Raw genomic sequence first — 15,581 nt, 5'->3', positions numbered from 1 at the left:
TCCCAAACACCTTGTCTTTTCTCCCAACTCTCCTGCCAGAGGTCATATCCCACAGTTAAGGGAACACTGGATTAACTACAGACTTTTGGCTTTTGTCCAAATACCCTTAGACTAGCACATTTCAGTAATGTTTGTGGGAAATGTGTGTTGTTTGAAAATATTTCTTCTGTTGATTTTTGGGGCAGGGGCTTGTTTTTTTTTTTTGTTTTTTTTTTTTTTTTTTTTTTTTTTTAAGAAGGCTTTTAATTTGGCAAACATTATTCACACAACAATGTTGGACAAAATTAAGTGTGACAGGGCAAACTATAGAAAACTTCTCAGGCAAACTTGCAAATTGCATGAGAGAAATAAGAGCTGGTACACTCTTTCTGCCATGCTTTGTTACATTGAATTCCTGGGCTTGACTCAGAGATTTAAGATTTTCACGGTAGGCGGCAAACAGTATAGATTAAACTTGCTTCTATTGTTGTTAAATTGTGGCTTTAAGAACTGTCTGTGCCTTAAAGTAAACCAGTTGACATACATTCAGTGAACAGCTGCATGGAGCCATGTTGCATACTGAAGAGTCGTGCTGTAAATACCTTTGTAGTATTTCTTCCGTACAATGATTTCTTACTTCTCTGTGAGACTGACTAATGTACAAGGTAACCTTCCACATTGCCTTTTTTAAACAGAAACTAAGTAGCCTGGAATGAGGCATAATGAAAAGGGATTTACACTATTTGGTAGGGGTTTTTTGGTGTTTTTTTGTTTTAGATAGGATACACTGCAATTAGTGATTCAGTTAGCATGTTTCACCCACAAAATCCAGACAGGCCCCCATGAAGCTGGCTGGCATATAGATACATATAGATGCATAGGTTTAGGGACCTCCTCATCCTCTGACAGGATATAAGTCAGCAGCTGTTGAATTCAATATCCTTTCATGATAGGAGGAAATTGAGAAAGCCATGTCTAGTTGAAATGGCAGAAGAATTTATTTGGACAAAATGTAATTACCTATGTGGGAAGTCAACCATAAAGCCATGGGTAGTGTCATGATTTTGTGAAAAACTAGATATTTAATGATCACAAAAGGTCAAGACAATTCTTATACAAATTAAGTATGAGTTACTTATGTTTGGCTTTGGAGAATAAGTATTACATGTTACTCTTAAAAGAAAGTTTAATTTCCCAGATTTTTATGCCTTTATTTTGTTATTGTTGTACCTGGATTTTATAACTCATAATGTCTGGGCCATGTATACAGTCCTGAGTTTGAATTTTTTACTTCTTAGAGGGTTTTGACTGTTGGTTAAGTTAGCAGATTGGAAATAAAACCCAAAAGGCTAGTATGGATGGTTCATGTTTGTTCCAAGTCACAGGGCTCAAATTGGAGTAAAAAACTGTATTCTGGGAGTTGGAGATGTAATATGCTAAATGTGAACATGCCTGACAGCTTTAAACAAAGGAAGGTGTATTGTGCCTTCCTCAGGTCACCAGGCATCTACTCCCTGGAAGGCTGATCTGCTCTGAGAGTCAAAGCATTAAGCATGTTCACATGAAACAAGGGTTCTTCCAGTTCAGAGGAAGGGCCTAATTGATCTACCAGACAACCTAATGCTCTGTCTGAAAGGGACAATTGTGTAAAAGTAATGTGCTAACACCTGGAGATTGAGCACTGAATTTTCGCAAGTAATGTGGAAGAAAAATTGGGGTGCTCCAACATGACAGACTCTTGTTGACAAGGATGTGTTAGGGAAGAACCAGCTAACCAGCTTGTATAACAAGAAGATAATCAGGGGTGTTGGATGGATCATGAAGTTCCTTCATGCTGAAAAATGATGGTTTTCTTTCCCCCCCAATACATAATTTATAATGAAGTAAAAACAAGGCTTTACCTTTCATATCCCAGGCCAAATTGAAGAGATGATGCCATGAAGACACATTCAGCTCCTCTGGCTGAACTTGACTGCCGTGGCTCTAAAGATGAAGCAGGGAAACTGTAAAGAACTAACAACAAAGAACCAGCCAAAATCTGGTAATTTCTTGTAAATCGTTACGTTGCTTACATAAGAAGAGACACAAAACATTCTGATTTATTAAATGAAGTTAAAAAAAAATGTTTTGGAGAATCTAGGTCCCTGTTTCAAATATGAAATAGACACTGAGAAGCCTATTGCTCCTTAAATTCACTTTTAATAAAACTTACTTCTGCAGTGTAGCTGGGAGGTTTTTTAAAATGTTATTCCCATTATTTGTGAATGCAATGCAGACACACACACGTATCTTAAAAGGCAAATCAGAACAAAATTTATGGTTGGAATTGTCAGTTACACCAAGGATATAGTAATATCAGTACAAACCCATCCACCCAAGATTTAGAATTCGTTCTGCAGTCAATGGAGTACAAACAAGTTACATGGCAAACATTAGAATGGATTATGTATTTTGTTATATTCTGTTGGAACCAACCTAAAATGCAGGCATATAAATAGTACAGATATTTAATCTTTTTACTGATTACTGTAGAAATAGAAAATATTTTAATTTGGTTGAAAATGTCAAGAAAGCCTTAAAATGAAAAGAGCAGATGTTAAATATAAAGCTTTTAGTTTACTGAGCAATGAGTATGATAAACATTGGTTATTCATCTTGATGTTAGAGTTCTAAAACAATTGTCCCTTCAGTTTGCCTCATGGGAGCATGAAATTAGGACCATGTGTACGTTGATTAACAACATATGAAAGATGAATCATGATTACTGTTTTGGTCTGGTGCACAAGGCTATGCTTGACGGGTAGTGATTTCCTACCTCCTTTACCAGATCTCTGTAATTAGTGCTAGCATCTATCTCTGTTTCCCAGTATTGATGTTGAAGTGGCTGCCTGACAGTGCCTATTCACATGCATAAATTGCCTTTATGAATGAAGGAGTGTTTGCTCAACAAAAGTTGAATGTTGGAGTGTATTTCAGTATTATTTGTAAAAATGGTTATTTTTAGGACAATTCTGAAATCACCAGTGCCATCCCTGGCAGGAATTGTCAAGTATAAAAAATAGATATTACTTTCAAATATTAAATGCTATACATTCTATATCAAAAGGACAAGGGAAAAGTTCAACAATAAAAATTAAGCAGATTTAAAAAATTTCTATCGTATTTCATTTATGCTTCTGATGGCAGGCATTAGTTAAAATTAACTTTTCTTGGAGGCACAATTACTTCCTGTGGTTAAAATGTAATTTAAGCTTTATTTCTGGAAATGTAATCCTAACGCTGTTCCACTCTAGCATAGTAATGGATATAAAGAGTTGTTTTAAGTACACTTCGTTAATAAGTTGTTACCATAAATGAAGGGGGTAGGAAAAATATAAACAAACAAAAATACAGGTTAGCTTCATGTAATAGTCTTTGACTCTCATTAATACTTGTGCTCTTTCATGTTGGAAGATGAATAAATAAAATCAAATGCACACGCCTTGAACATCCAAATGAGTTACTCATTCTTCAGGAGATGGTGTGTATTAGTGCTATTCAGAACTGTGCCGATTTAAGGTGTTTTAGGATCTTAACCTAACAAGTTGTTCATGTGGATCAAGGAACAGATCCAACATTGATCTCTCTGGTTTGAGGTATGTGATATGTGATGGAAATTCTTTTTGGCTTGCCTGCCCAGTGTAGATTCAGGATTTGGATCTTAGTTTATCATGTTTTCTGTGAAGTTCTGTGCATTAGATCTCACATTACGTGAGATTTAATGTTATGGATAACACCCCCCACTCCAGCTTTTTGACAAAGAAGATTATTTGTAATTTAATCTGTGTGTATTTCAACTTTGATTATCTCTTTAAAGAGCAGTGATGTGTAGTTCTTCATAAAAGATGTTTTGGCTGTTTCGTTTCCTATGTATTCCCTCTCAGTCAGTGTGTATAGAGGTGTGTGGACTAAAAGGATTTTATAGACAAAGCTCCAGGCAATGGAGCCTTGCTTTCTAGTAAAGTTCAGAATAAATTAAAAGCTGCATGTAAATTCAACAAATGTTAGTGGTTAATTAACCAATAATGTAGAGCCCTACGGCTATAGCATTAGCATTTATAGTTTTAAAGTAAGATGCTCTAAACAAGTTGCCTTAGCTGTAAACCATTTAAATAGCACAATTACTTTATAGAAGAGAATACTTCCTGGAAGAATATATTTTTAAACTCACATCAGTAAGTACTTGGAGGATTAATACCAAAGTTTAGCATGATCAAATTGTCTGACCAGCTTACGCATTTTTGTTTATAACGTGTATGACAGTTATCTAGTTCAACACTTTAAGGTGCCCCTGATTCTCTCCCAGATTACTGCAGCCTTTTTGTACCTTTTACACACTGGGAAGCAAAGTTTTACAACCGGTAAATATCATGTGCTGCTTAAGTTCATCAGCAGAGTTTGGCTGGCTTATGTTATATTTACTTTTTGCATCTACTCTATTAATGGTTGTGATATACTGATTTATACTTCTATTGTTGCATATTTTATTATGTCACCATAATTCCAGTCAAAATGCAATTAAAGATGCAGTAAAAAGCGTTGCTATGTTATTTTTTAAAAAATACAGGCTATAAAAGATCCTATCTAAAGAATTAAAATACTTGTGCTGATTTTCTGTGGGCTTTGGTTGAACTCATGTTTCAAAATTGCAGCTGTAGGACACAAAAGGAGGGCAGGTAACAGTTAATTTGGTGGTTTATCTGCCTTTATTTATAAATATAAAAAGTTGATAGTTTATTTTTTTCATATTTTTTTCATAAGGTCTTTGTTTTGCTGTAGTAGTAAGTTAAATGAGATTTTGTATAGCTTAGGAGACACAGAAAATGGGTCAGAACAGGTATTAATAGAGAAGTTAAGAATGAAAAAAATTAATGTCTTCTTGTTTCAGGAAACCTTTTTGTGTAACAGCTTATTTAATGCCAAACTAAATCAAAGTTAAATGAAAAGCCACCTAAGAAGAAAGTAAGATTACAAATTTAACTTCTAAAAGTACTCTCAAGATCTGCTTTGCTTTCATTATTTATGTAGTATTTTATGGTTTGGCGGTGTTTTTTAAGATAATTCATACCTTGTTTTTCTTTCTAAACACCTGTGTCTATGAAGTGAGACATGGTGAAGGTTTACACATGATGGTGACATCTAATTACTGTTGGAGTGCTTTTATACTATTCTCTTCTTTACACTGTAGCTGTAAAACCAGATACAATCCCATGCAAATAGGTAGTATTTTTTTTCTAAAGACAATGGTAAATGTTATTTGCCTTTCAGGGAATCATGTTACTCCATGAGAGTGTTGCAGTTTTCAACTTTGTATTTAGTAAGGATGAGGGTGATGCTACATTTTGTGTTTCAAAACCAGTTTCACTGCTTTTTGAAGGGTAAAGTATCTCTATCTCTGAAGTCCAGAGTTCTTTTGTAGAGTTGTAGAAGAGACACCAGATTCATCAGCTTGTGTACGTGTCTGGATTCCTCCCTGGGAGAGCAATGGAGTAGTTCTCCGTTTGGACCCCAGTTTCTGCATCACTCAGCAAGGATGGCAGTATCTGTATTAATCATGTTTGATTATAGAAAAGGGTGTCTGATGTAGCACAATGGATTCCTGTAATATGCATTTCTACTGGAAGAGTTATGGAATGTATCTGAATTATTCCAACCGTAAAGCCACTGTTTCATTTGTTCTCCTTGAACTATTTGTTGATTTTACCCAATAATCACTGAGAAGATTGAAATTTAAATTATCCATCTATATTTTTGTCTAATTAAGCTCTTCTCAGCAAGAATTTCTTTAAAATACTTAAAATACATGGTAAAATGATTGGTGCCTTTATACAGGGGCTTCTCACATAAGTAAATACAACAGAAAAGTAATCCAGTGCTTAAACCACATCATACTCAAAGCACATGGAAATACAAATTCCACAAGAACGATATCAGGCACAGACACATAAAATACATATAAATATATCTGTATGAAATAATTTAATGAAGGATAGGTGTGGGCAAATACTGGACATCAATATTCTCTGTAGTAAGAGTTTCTCCCATATACAATTCAGGCACGCTGATGGACCACCCTGTAGGTTTTGTGTCCTGGATTATCATACCTCAGTTTATGTTAAATTTAATTGTTCTGTGTGGTTCTTGTGAGCGTTGAATAATATTAGACTTGTGAGAAATGATTACTTGATTATAGATGAATTCTGAGTGTGCTGAAAATATGGTGTGTTAGTTTGTCTGATTGACAAATAGATAATAGAGTCCTTCAGGCACCTGTTCTGAGGTAGTTAATGAGATGAGGGGTGTCTGGGATGTGATGAGTGCTCTTTAATCAGTTCTTCCACTGTTTTGCTCCTACCTTTAATTTCTTTCCTGCAAATGGCCTTCACCAAGAAAATAGAGCTGAAGTGTTACGACCGCAGTGCTTAGCAGTGACATTCCTTCTCTCTGAACTTCTGATACCCTTTTTCATAACTGTGGGATTGAGATCAGCTTCTTCAGACTTAGTTCTCTCCTCTCTTCTTACACTGTATTTGCCTAGGAGAAACCAGTTTGTTTTGTCATTAAACTTTGATTAAAGATGCGGGGTTTGTACAGGTATGATTAACCTAGATGGTGGCAGTTGAGAACATCACATAACTTTTTTTCAAAAATAAGCTTCTATGATTGACATCTACTGGGCAAGTCATACTATGTAAGTCACAATTTCATGTCTTCATGCAAATATTATATTCAGACTTTGTTTTCTCTTTGTTTTCAATTCCTTGAGTAATACATTTGGAAAGTTGATGACAGATAAGTGAATGCAGATGTATGCAATCTGTTCTGTCATTGCCTGTGTTCAGATTGATGGATAGTGTGCCCAAACAGAAGGAAAAAAATCATGAGTTTTGTCATCATCCAACAAGGTATTTAAAAAATAAAAATATACGTAAGTTCCACATAGCTTGTTTTATTCAAATTATTTTCTCGTTATTTCTCTACAGGGGCTGTCATCAGTCACCAAGAACAACGGACTACTCAATATCACCTTTAAATATGACAGTAAGTTGAAAATTTGCACTATACTCACAAAAATTGAAGGCTCCATCACAGTTGCCAATACATAGCAGCATGTCTCTTAAAAATGGCTCTAAGAACAGTGTGAGCTCTTTAATATTGACATAATTTTAAAATCTAGATTCATTTCTGCTGGGTCTGTTGGGTTTTCTTCCTGTGTTTCATTGAGAATAAAATGATCTAATAATTTGTAGTAGTTTCACTTTCAGATTGGTCTACATCATCAGCCCAGGATTTGGCTGGAGAATTATAGAGAATAATTTTATTCTGTGAAAGACTGTAGTCATTGAATGGTTCATTACAGACAAAGTCATAAGGAAGGATTATTTCAGGCCTCACACATCTTTCCTCTGATGTGTAATTTTGGGAGAGAGTGGTGTGAAGTATGTTGCAAGGTAGAAAATGTGTAGTTAGTATTTGTATACAGGGAATATATTAAAAATTTGTATTTGCAGGGATTAATATTGAACATGAGTAGCATCTTTTCATCTGGTTGAAATAGTTGGAATTTTTAATTAGCTACAGTGTTAAAGGACCAGGCTAGTGCTCATGTTCAGTGAAGACAGATGGCTTTAGTACTGTAGCAGATGTGGCCTGTTGCAGCTAAACTAAGAAGAAAGTAATCTCTAGCATAATAACAGTAATAAGCAGGTTGTATCAATAATACACCAGACCTCTTCAAACATCTGCTAAATGTCTGTGTTTTATTGGTTTTATTTTTTAAAGGTTTTTGTCATCTGTGTTGTCCAGTCAATGAAGTATGACAATTGACTACGTTGGGAATTTATCCTTATTTGGCCACTTAGTGGCTATCACCAATACAAACTCAATGTACAGTCAAGAGAAGTTCTTAATTTACAGCAGTAATGTTTGTATTAATGCCAGTGCAAGTCACAGGTGTTTTTTTTGCCTACCCGAAGCAATTACCTCACATGCTGAATGTGGGTAAAATTTCATCATTGAGACCATGTACTCAGGAAATCTAACAATAGTTGGTTTTGTTTCGTTCTGATCATCCTTTTGTTCTTCTATTTTTATGTAAATTTCTGAATTAGCAATCCTTCACTGTGATTTTTTTTTAAATCTAATTTTATGTTAATATTTAAAATGAGCAAATTTAAGTTTGTCAGATTGTAGGAGAGATAAGTGGTCACTACAAAATAATTACGATTTTTTTATCTACACAAAGAAAACCAGAAAATAATATCAGTCAGAATAGACATCCCCATGCTTAGTTAAGACAGTGGAATCTGTTTAAGTCCCAGTATCTGTCATGTTTTTTCAATTACTTCTGGCACCAGGAACTGTGTTTAACTAATGACAAGTGTTAATTCAAAATTCTGCTGGCTCTGTATGCTTCCTGGACAGAGGACTTATTTGAGTTCTGCAGTACTAGGCAAAGAGTTCCCTGATACCAAAGCTAAGGAGTTAAAAGGATATGGGAATACATACTTATCAAGAATAAACCAGCACAAAAGAGAATTTGGCTTGCTGGCTGTGATTTACAGGTTTTTATTTTGCCACACAGCAACTCTAGCAAACTGTGGTTTATGTTGTTAAATTAGCTGATTAGATTATTTATTCAGGTGAAAACCAAATGTTTGTATATTTTTGTATTTCACTTGTATTCAAGTAAAAGAATTGTTTTTCTGAGAAGTGCAATTTTCCCCTGCTGTTTTCTTGCTAAATCTGTTGTTCTTTAAAAATGTAAATCAGTGACTCACAGTCAAACTTCAGACATTTGTGCTATATTCCATTTTGGCAAATTGTCATTTGACTGTAAAATTTTAGTAACCAGGATCCAAAATCTTGGGCTTGCTATTAATTAGATCCAGACCTAGCACAAAAGTGTTACTTCAAACTTTCCATTGAAAGAGATATTCTATTCTTCTAAGAGGAAGTTCATGCTATCGTTGACTTCACGCGTAGCAACAGAATTTTACAAACAGCAGAATAAGTACCAACTGCCCAGCTTGTGTAAAAGGCAATGTTGTACAAACTGTTCTGTTCTTATTTGTGTGGCAGTTACATAAAAGACCCCCTTATCATTGTTATAGTAAAAAGCCATTTTCTAGAATTGCTTTTCAGTTAATAATTTTACTGTCATTGTCTTTAAGATCACACCTCTGAATTAAATTTTAATTTCCATCATTGGCTTATCATAACACTAGATTTTTCATGTTTTGTTTCTACTGACTTTGTATAGACATATAGCATATAGATGATCTCAGTTTTTTAGAATTAATTATCAGTCAATAATATATAGTCTACCAGTCAACTTCTTGTGGATTTTGTTGTCTTCACTGGTTCAAAAGCAGAATGTGCATACACATCTTCAGGTATAGTGTGGTCCCAAACTGTTGAATTCTCTGGCCACTACTTTTCTTCCTGCCACAAAATATGAAGCTAAACATTGTAAGGCTTTAAAAGTAATAAAATTTGGGGTTATTTGTTTTCTTGTTTTGAATGCATAAAGACATGATCAAGTTCGACAACAGTCAAGAGTGTTTTTCTTTTATTTTCTTAATAGAAGCTGAGGTTTTCCATAAGCACCTGTTTGCAGAGCTGTATCTTTAGGGAATACACTGTATTTCGTGAGCACAAGACGACAAAAACAGTTCTGACTGGATCCAGTGGCAGGAAAATGGTCTACGGGCATGTGGCTACTGAATGGATGACAGATGAGATGGTTTTACCCAGTAGGTTCTTTGTGGTCAGGATCAAGCAGTATCGTGGCTAAAAAACAGTTCTTGAGCACCAGTTCTAAAGCTTCATGTTGTTCATTGTTCTCACATGTGCCTGATCACTGACCAACATTCTCGTGCTCTAGGCACCGTACATGCACAAAATTAATGTCAGTCGTCATATTCTTTTGAGTACTGAGGAAAAGTTGTTCTCTTTTGGGAGTCCCAACACGTGTCATTTCTATTCTTATTGTGTTACAGGATACACCGGTATTATAAACTGGTAGTTTCCATTGGAGTCCTGTGAACTAGTATTTTGCAACTGGTAGAAGTGGTTGTGCTCAATAATTTGTAAAGTTTTGTGGTTTTCAGTGTCATGAGACAAAGGCTTCATCTAGATTTGCTCTACTTACTTTTATAGAATAAATAGGGCACATGTACTTCTAGTTTGATCAATCTTGAAGAAATACTAGGAAATTAACTTGATTCTTCATTTATGTGGAAAGATACAGGCCATGTTGGAATCTGGTTGCTTGAATAGATCTTTAAGATTAGATGCTATAGGCAGGTTATGATTTACTTGCTCTGGTATGGCACAAGAATGTCAGCTAGAATGTTTTTCTTAAAGCATGTATTTCTCCATATTTTTAGACTGCACGCCTTATCTGAATTCAGTGGGAAAACACGTGATTGGAGATGTGCAGAATATAACTATCAGTCAGTATGCATGTTATGAACAGGTTGCAGTGACGATACTTTGGACAGCAAATGCCGTCGGTAAGTAGTAAAGAGAAATGGACTAATTCATTACGTCTTCAGTAATAACTTCATACTGCTTGGTATTAAGTAAAAAAATTATGTTTGGAGTCATGGAAGTGAACTGCTTAAGAAGAAAGAAATTCTTAACAGCTTTGCAAAGCTGCTATTTTTACTAGCTCGCTTGAAATACCCTTAAAACTAGGATACTTTCTGCAGCCATATGATGCTTTTTACTATTCTAGTTTGTTGACTTCTTTCTGCTCTTTGGAACTGCAGTAGCTCTGATTTCATTCTCTGCCCCAAGGCATTGGTGCATTTCAGTGGCATTGATGGAGTTTAATTGCTGATGCACTTAAAGATTCTTTATGATGTATGTTGTTTTACAGGTGAAAACGGGTATTTACTCATAGCTAGATGAACTTTAATGTGTTTCCTTGTCAGGTCTCATCACTAAGCATATTCCTCATCCTTAAATGTCACTGGAAGTACCTTGTTGCCCACTAGAGCAGTTGTCTCCGAAGTGGGGTGTGTGTAAGATCATAGAATGGTTTGGGTTGGGAAGGACCTTAAAGATCATCTAGTTCCAACCAACCCTTCTGCCATGGGCAGGGACACCTTCCACTAGACCAGGTTGCTCAAAGCTCCATCCAACCTGGCCTTGAACACTTAAAGATGATCCCCTGGGGCATGTGAAGAAAATTTTAGAACTTCTATTTACATATTTTTTAGATTTTGAAAAAAACCCCTAAGATTTACTAGTATTTAATATACAGATTAACACTGGCAACCTTACTTGGTCTCTGTGTCAGGTGTTCATGTTGATGTGAGGTATCCTGAAGGAAGAGTGGGTGTTCTGTAATGTGGAGGGGGTTCACAGTGGCACCCTCAGTCTTTAATTTTCTTTCAGCATATTGCAATGCATTGCAGCGTATGTATGCCAGGTTAACTGGATTTACTGATTATATTATCTAGTTTTAACTAAGCTAACCATCATGAAATGGACAAGTGGCTTGAGAGAATTGAAGACAATACTAACCATGCGAGCACATGCAAGAAACAAGAAAATGGTAGAGCTGACAATTCCCCTACTCCTAGTACAGGCTCTGTTGGCCACATTGGAAGGTGAAAACAATGACTATCTCATCATTTGTTGTAAAAAGTTAGCTAAAATTATCAAGACCATTTGAAATACACCTGCCGTTGTTAAGGATGAACCTTGCCCTAAGCATATAGTGTGCCTTGAGATATTAGCTAATACCAATGAAGCCGTCACTATTAGGAAGACATTTGAAAACTAAGCATGTGGAACATGAAGGCAATTTTTTCAGCAATGTTTCAAGCCATGCGATACTCAAGAAAGTACACGATTATACTAAACTTAATGATAAATCTTTAGAAGTCTTGTGAAATCTCGTTTGGGATTTCCTACTCAGTAGTGAAACAGAAAAAGCCAAATACCACTAGGGAAACAACTGATGTTCCTGCCACAGTAAACTGGCTGAAATAATACAGGGAAATACTGGAGTGAAAAAAAGCGTTCTGGTGTAAGGTTTGAGAGCTAGCACTGCATGTGTAATTCAGTCATTGCATCATTCGTAGGGAAGCTTGCAGCAGTGAAGTTGGAGGCAGAAGTGCGCAGAATGCCATCAGTGTGGTTAGTTTTGGAAAAATAAGACTTTTAAATAGTAGAATCTTTATAACACTTTGCAATGAGATCGAGAATGACCATGAAAGTCTTTTGTGCCACACAGAGGTTCACTGGTTATCTTGTGACAAAATGCCTAAGAGTTGTCAAACTCAAATCTTTGAGTTAAGCATTCTTCTTTCACAAAAAGGCAGGTTCCAATTTTGCTGACCTTTTCTGTGATGACAAGTGGCTGTCAGCTCTATGCTACCTAGTAGATATTTAAAAAAAAACCACCAAATCAAAACCACAGTTAATGTGTCTCTTCAAGGTAAAGGTGACATTTTAAAAATTAGTGAGATAGTAACTGCTTTTTGGAAGAAAGTCATGCTGTGGAAAGAGCTTTTTGAAAATAAATGTTTGGAAACGTTTCCTTTGTTAGATGATTTTGCTAATGAAAACAATGCCAGCTTCTCACCTATAAAAACTCTCATATTTTTACACTTAAAATAATCAGGAAACAAATTTCCTGGCCTGTTTAAAAATCTTCTGAATGCAGAGTTTCAGTCAATTTTGAACCCATTTGTTAAAAATATAAAATGCAATGCATTCTGATGAGTTTGCAGGAGCAACTGACATTAAGGAAGATAGAAATTTACTAGCCAGAATTCAAGAAAAACCTTTGCATAATTGGAAGATGGAAGAGAAAAATTAGTACCATGATTTAGTAAATGCAGCCAATAATTCCCCTCCTCTATTATCTTTGTATCTTTGTGATGTTCTTTGTTCAGCCATGACAGCCATTAAAACCAGGTAATGAAATAAACTGAACGTAGAACCAGACCTTCAAATTGCTATATCCCTAAGTGTTAAACCAAGATTTAAAAAGCATATGTGAAGCATATTGAATCACATAGCACTTGCTCAAAAATATTATTAGTAGTATTTTAAAGTGGGAACAAAAAGGTTTTTGTCTCATTAGTAAACTAAAAATTATTTTTAAAGTGGTAGTGTTTAATTTTAATCTTTTACCTCATGATTTTTAATTTTTTTGTGTATATTTAATAATGTACATAATATATTGGTGCAATTGTACAGATGTATACTTTATAAATATACTGGCAGTTTGTGGTCGAAATTTTTTTGTTGATAGGAGTCTATGATCAACAAATTTGGAGACCACTGCACTCTAGTGCTCTCTTTCTGTACCAACACCTGCTCATAATTTCTTTTTCTTCACACTAATTAAGTTCCTAAATAGAGTAACTTAATGCAAACTCCTTTTTTTTAATCACCAGTGTTTAGCACATGAAAGAGGTGGAGTTTCCTTCTTCAATGTTTTTAATACTTCATTAAAGAATTTTAACTGCAAAGGTATTTCTCCATATCAATGTAATAATTAGAGTTAAGCATAACACAGTTTTCAAAATTAAGACAGAAGTATTTTTTCCCCTGTTCTTTTTCTCATACAGTAGTCTCAGCTTGATATTTCATGGTTCATACTCCCAGAAAAAGCTTTTAAATTAGGTTTTTCTTATGATTTAATAAGAGCTGGAAGTTCCCATTAATGCAGTAGGATTGCATCCTAAATGATGAGATATGATTAATAATGCAAATGTGTATTTATTAAACTTGATATAAATTTTTTTAGTCTAGACCTGCATGTATTAAATCAAACACATTAGATAAAAAAACCTGTCATTTTTTGGTGGCCTCCCACTATTAAATCACGCTTTCATTTTTTTTTTTTTTTTAAATATTCGTTTCTGGAGTTTACAAGAATATATGAAAATTACATTTAATTCTGCAAAACTGTGCAGTTGAAAGCATTTGGTAATCTTCAGCTGCAGACTGGATGAATCAAATCTCTATGGGAAACAAAGCTTGGTGTTCGTTCTTGTAATGATCAGAGGTTAATCCTTTGGAAAGCGTGAGGACAGAACTGCTGTTGAAACATCTCAGGTAACATGGAGACTGGACACTTTCTCTTTCATGGTCTTCACGTAAGCACAAATAGTGCTTTTGTTCCATGGAATATTAAGAACACATTGGGCAACTCATGGTCTTGATCTACAAAATTACAAAACATTAAAATAAACCCCACAAAATCAGGAAAAATAGTGAAACAGAGGAGGTCCATGGGAAATCATACATTTGGGATTTTTTTTTTTTAATTTGACAAGCATAGCATAAACTCAAATTATTCCATTTTGATTTATGTAGCATTTAGCTTACAAAGGCTGTGCCTTTGATAAATGTGTATTCTGCCATTTGTAATGCTGTTGAAAAGATGTAATTAGATGAAGTAGTGGTCGTTAGTCTTGAAGAACTACTCAGTGACTTTGATACCTGAGCCACAAAACTATCACAGGGTAACAGTGGCATTTTCCTGTGATGTCTGCATCACTGACTAGGTTTACTTATGTAACGAAGTAACTCCATGGCGAGAACGTTGCAAATAGATGAAAAGACACTGTGCTAAGTGTTAGTAGTGTTAGAGTAACTTGAAAAACATTAGTGTAGGTCTGGCATCAGTTATTTATAACTGGAATAAATTCCATTCCATTTAAGTCAAGTTTTCTGTTATACCATACTATACTAGAACTAAACAAGTAATAACTGCTATCACTTTAATCTGGTAGTCTCAGAAATGATAGAAAGATGTTACAGAGGAGTATTTCTATAATTTGCTAGAAAAATGTTCTATTTCATTGCTAATAATGGAAATGTGAAGTTACTATGAAGTATTCCTGAGGGTATTGAAGATAATGATAACTTGCAGTGATAATTTGGAAGCCCCAGCTGAGTCATGGGCCCCTCTGCTCTAAGCATTACACAAGTATGTAGTAATCGCAGTCTTTGCCAAAGATTGAATTCTAAATAGGCAAGACAGATAAAAAATGCAGGAAAAACTGACTTACAAAGCAGGTATTAAAACACAAGCGTGTTTCTTATCAATGGTAAGTTTTATTTTTAAAGACAAATGAAATATATTAAAATTACATAAAACACCACACTATGCATTTTGAAATATTAGTCTTCTCTTTAAATGCCCTGCTCTTCGCAGGGATTGAATACCTGAAAGGATTTCGAGTAATACTTGAGGAGTTAAAATCAGAGGGAAGACAATGCCAGCAGATGGTTTTAAAAGATCCAAAGCAGCTCAGCCCCAGTTTTAAACGAACAGTAAGTGCTTTCTTTCAAGAAAAGTTTCATTGTTGCTTGATTGTGTGAGTAGTTTTGAAAGTGCTTATATGCTGCTATAAATCTATCTATATACACAATGTTCTGATTACTAGGTTGCAGGTTGCTTCCTAAAAGTATTATTCTTTAAACTAGTGATAGTTGTTACTCTACAGACAGATCTAGTCCCCTACTATAGAAGCTTTCCTGAAGCTGGAAACTGTCATTTGGGTGACTTTGGAGTACAGGTGCACATC

At 35.0% G+C, this 15,581-nt stretch overlaps 1 protein-coding gene across 4 annotated transcripts in view; it reads left to right on the top strand.

Moving 5' to 3' along the window:
- Positions 1 to 15,581, top strand: part of IL17RD (interleukin 17 receptor D) — a 69,664-nt gene that overhangs the window by 42,007 nt on the left and 12,076 nt on the right. For 3 of the 4 annotated variants that reach the window (XM_032984331.2, XM_032984330.2, XM_032984328.2), the window contains exons 2-4: positions 7,002 to 7,059; positions 10,410 to 10,535; positions 15,209 to 15,327. In XM_032984331.2, the coding sequence (XP_032840222.1) occupies positions 15,280 to 15,327 (48 nt within the window). In that variant the 5' untranslated portion in view covers positions 7,002 to 7,059; positions 10,410 to 10,535; positions 15,209 to 15,279. Of the gene's footprint in view, positions 1 to 7,001; positions 7,060 to 10,409; positions 10,536 to 15,208; positions 15,328 to 15,581 lie in introns of those variants that run through there. The other variant, XM_032984329.2, reaches the window with a different exon arrangement.

Source organism: Tyto alba, unplaced genomic scaffold, assembly GCF_018691265.1.
Source record: "Tyto alba isolate M040663 unplaced genomic scaffold, T.alba_DEE_v4.0 Super-Scaffold_3, whole genome shotgun sequence".
Lineage (NCBI taxonomy): Eukaryota > Metazoa > Chordata > Aves > Strigiformes > Tytonidae > Tyto > Tyto alba.
The sequence above is the reverse complement of the archived record's forward strand: the minus strand, read 5'-3'. Positions and strand labels throughout refer to the sequence as shown.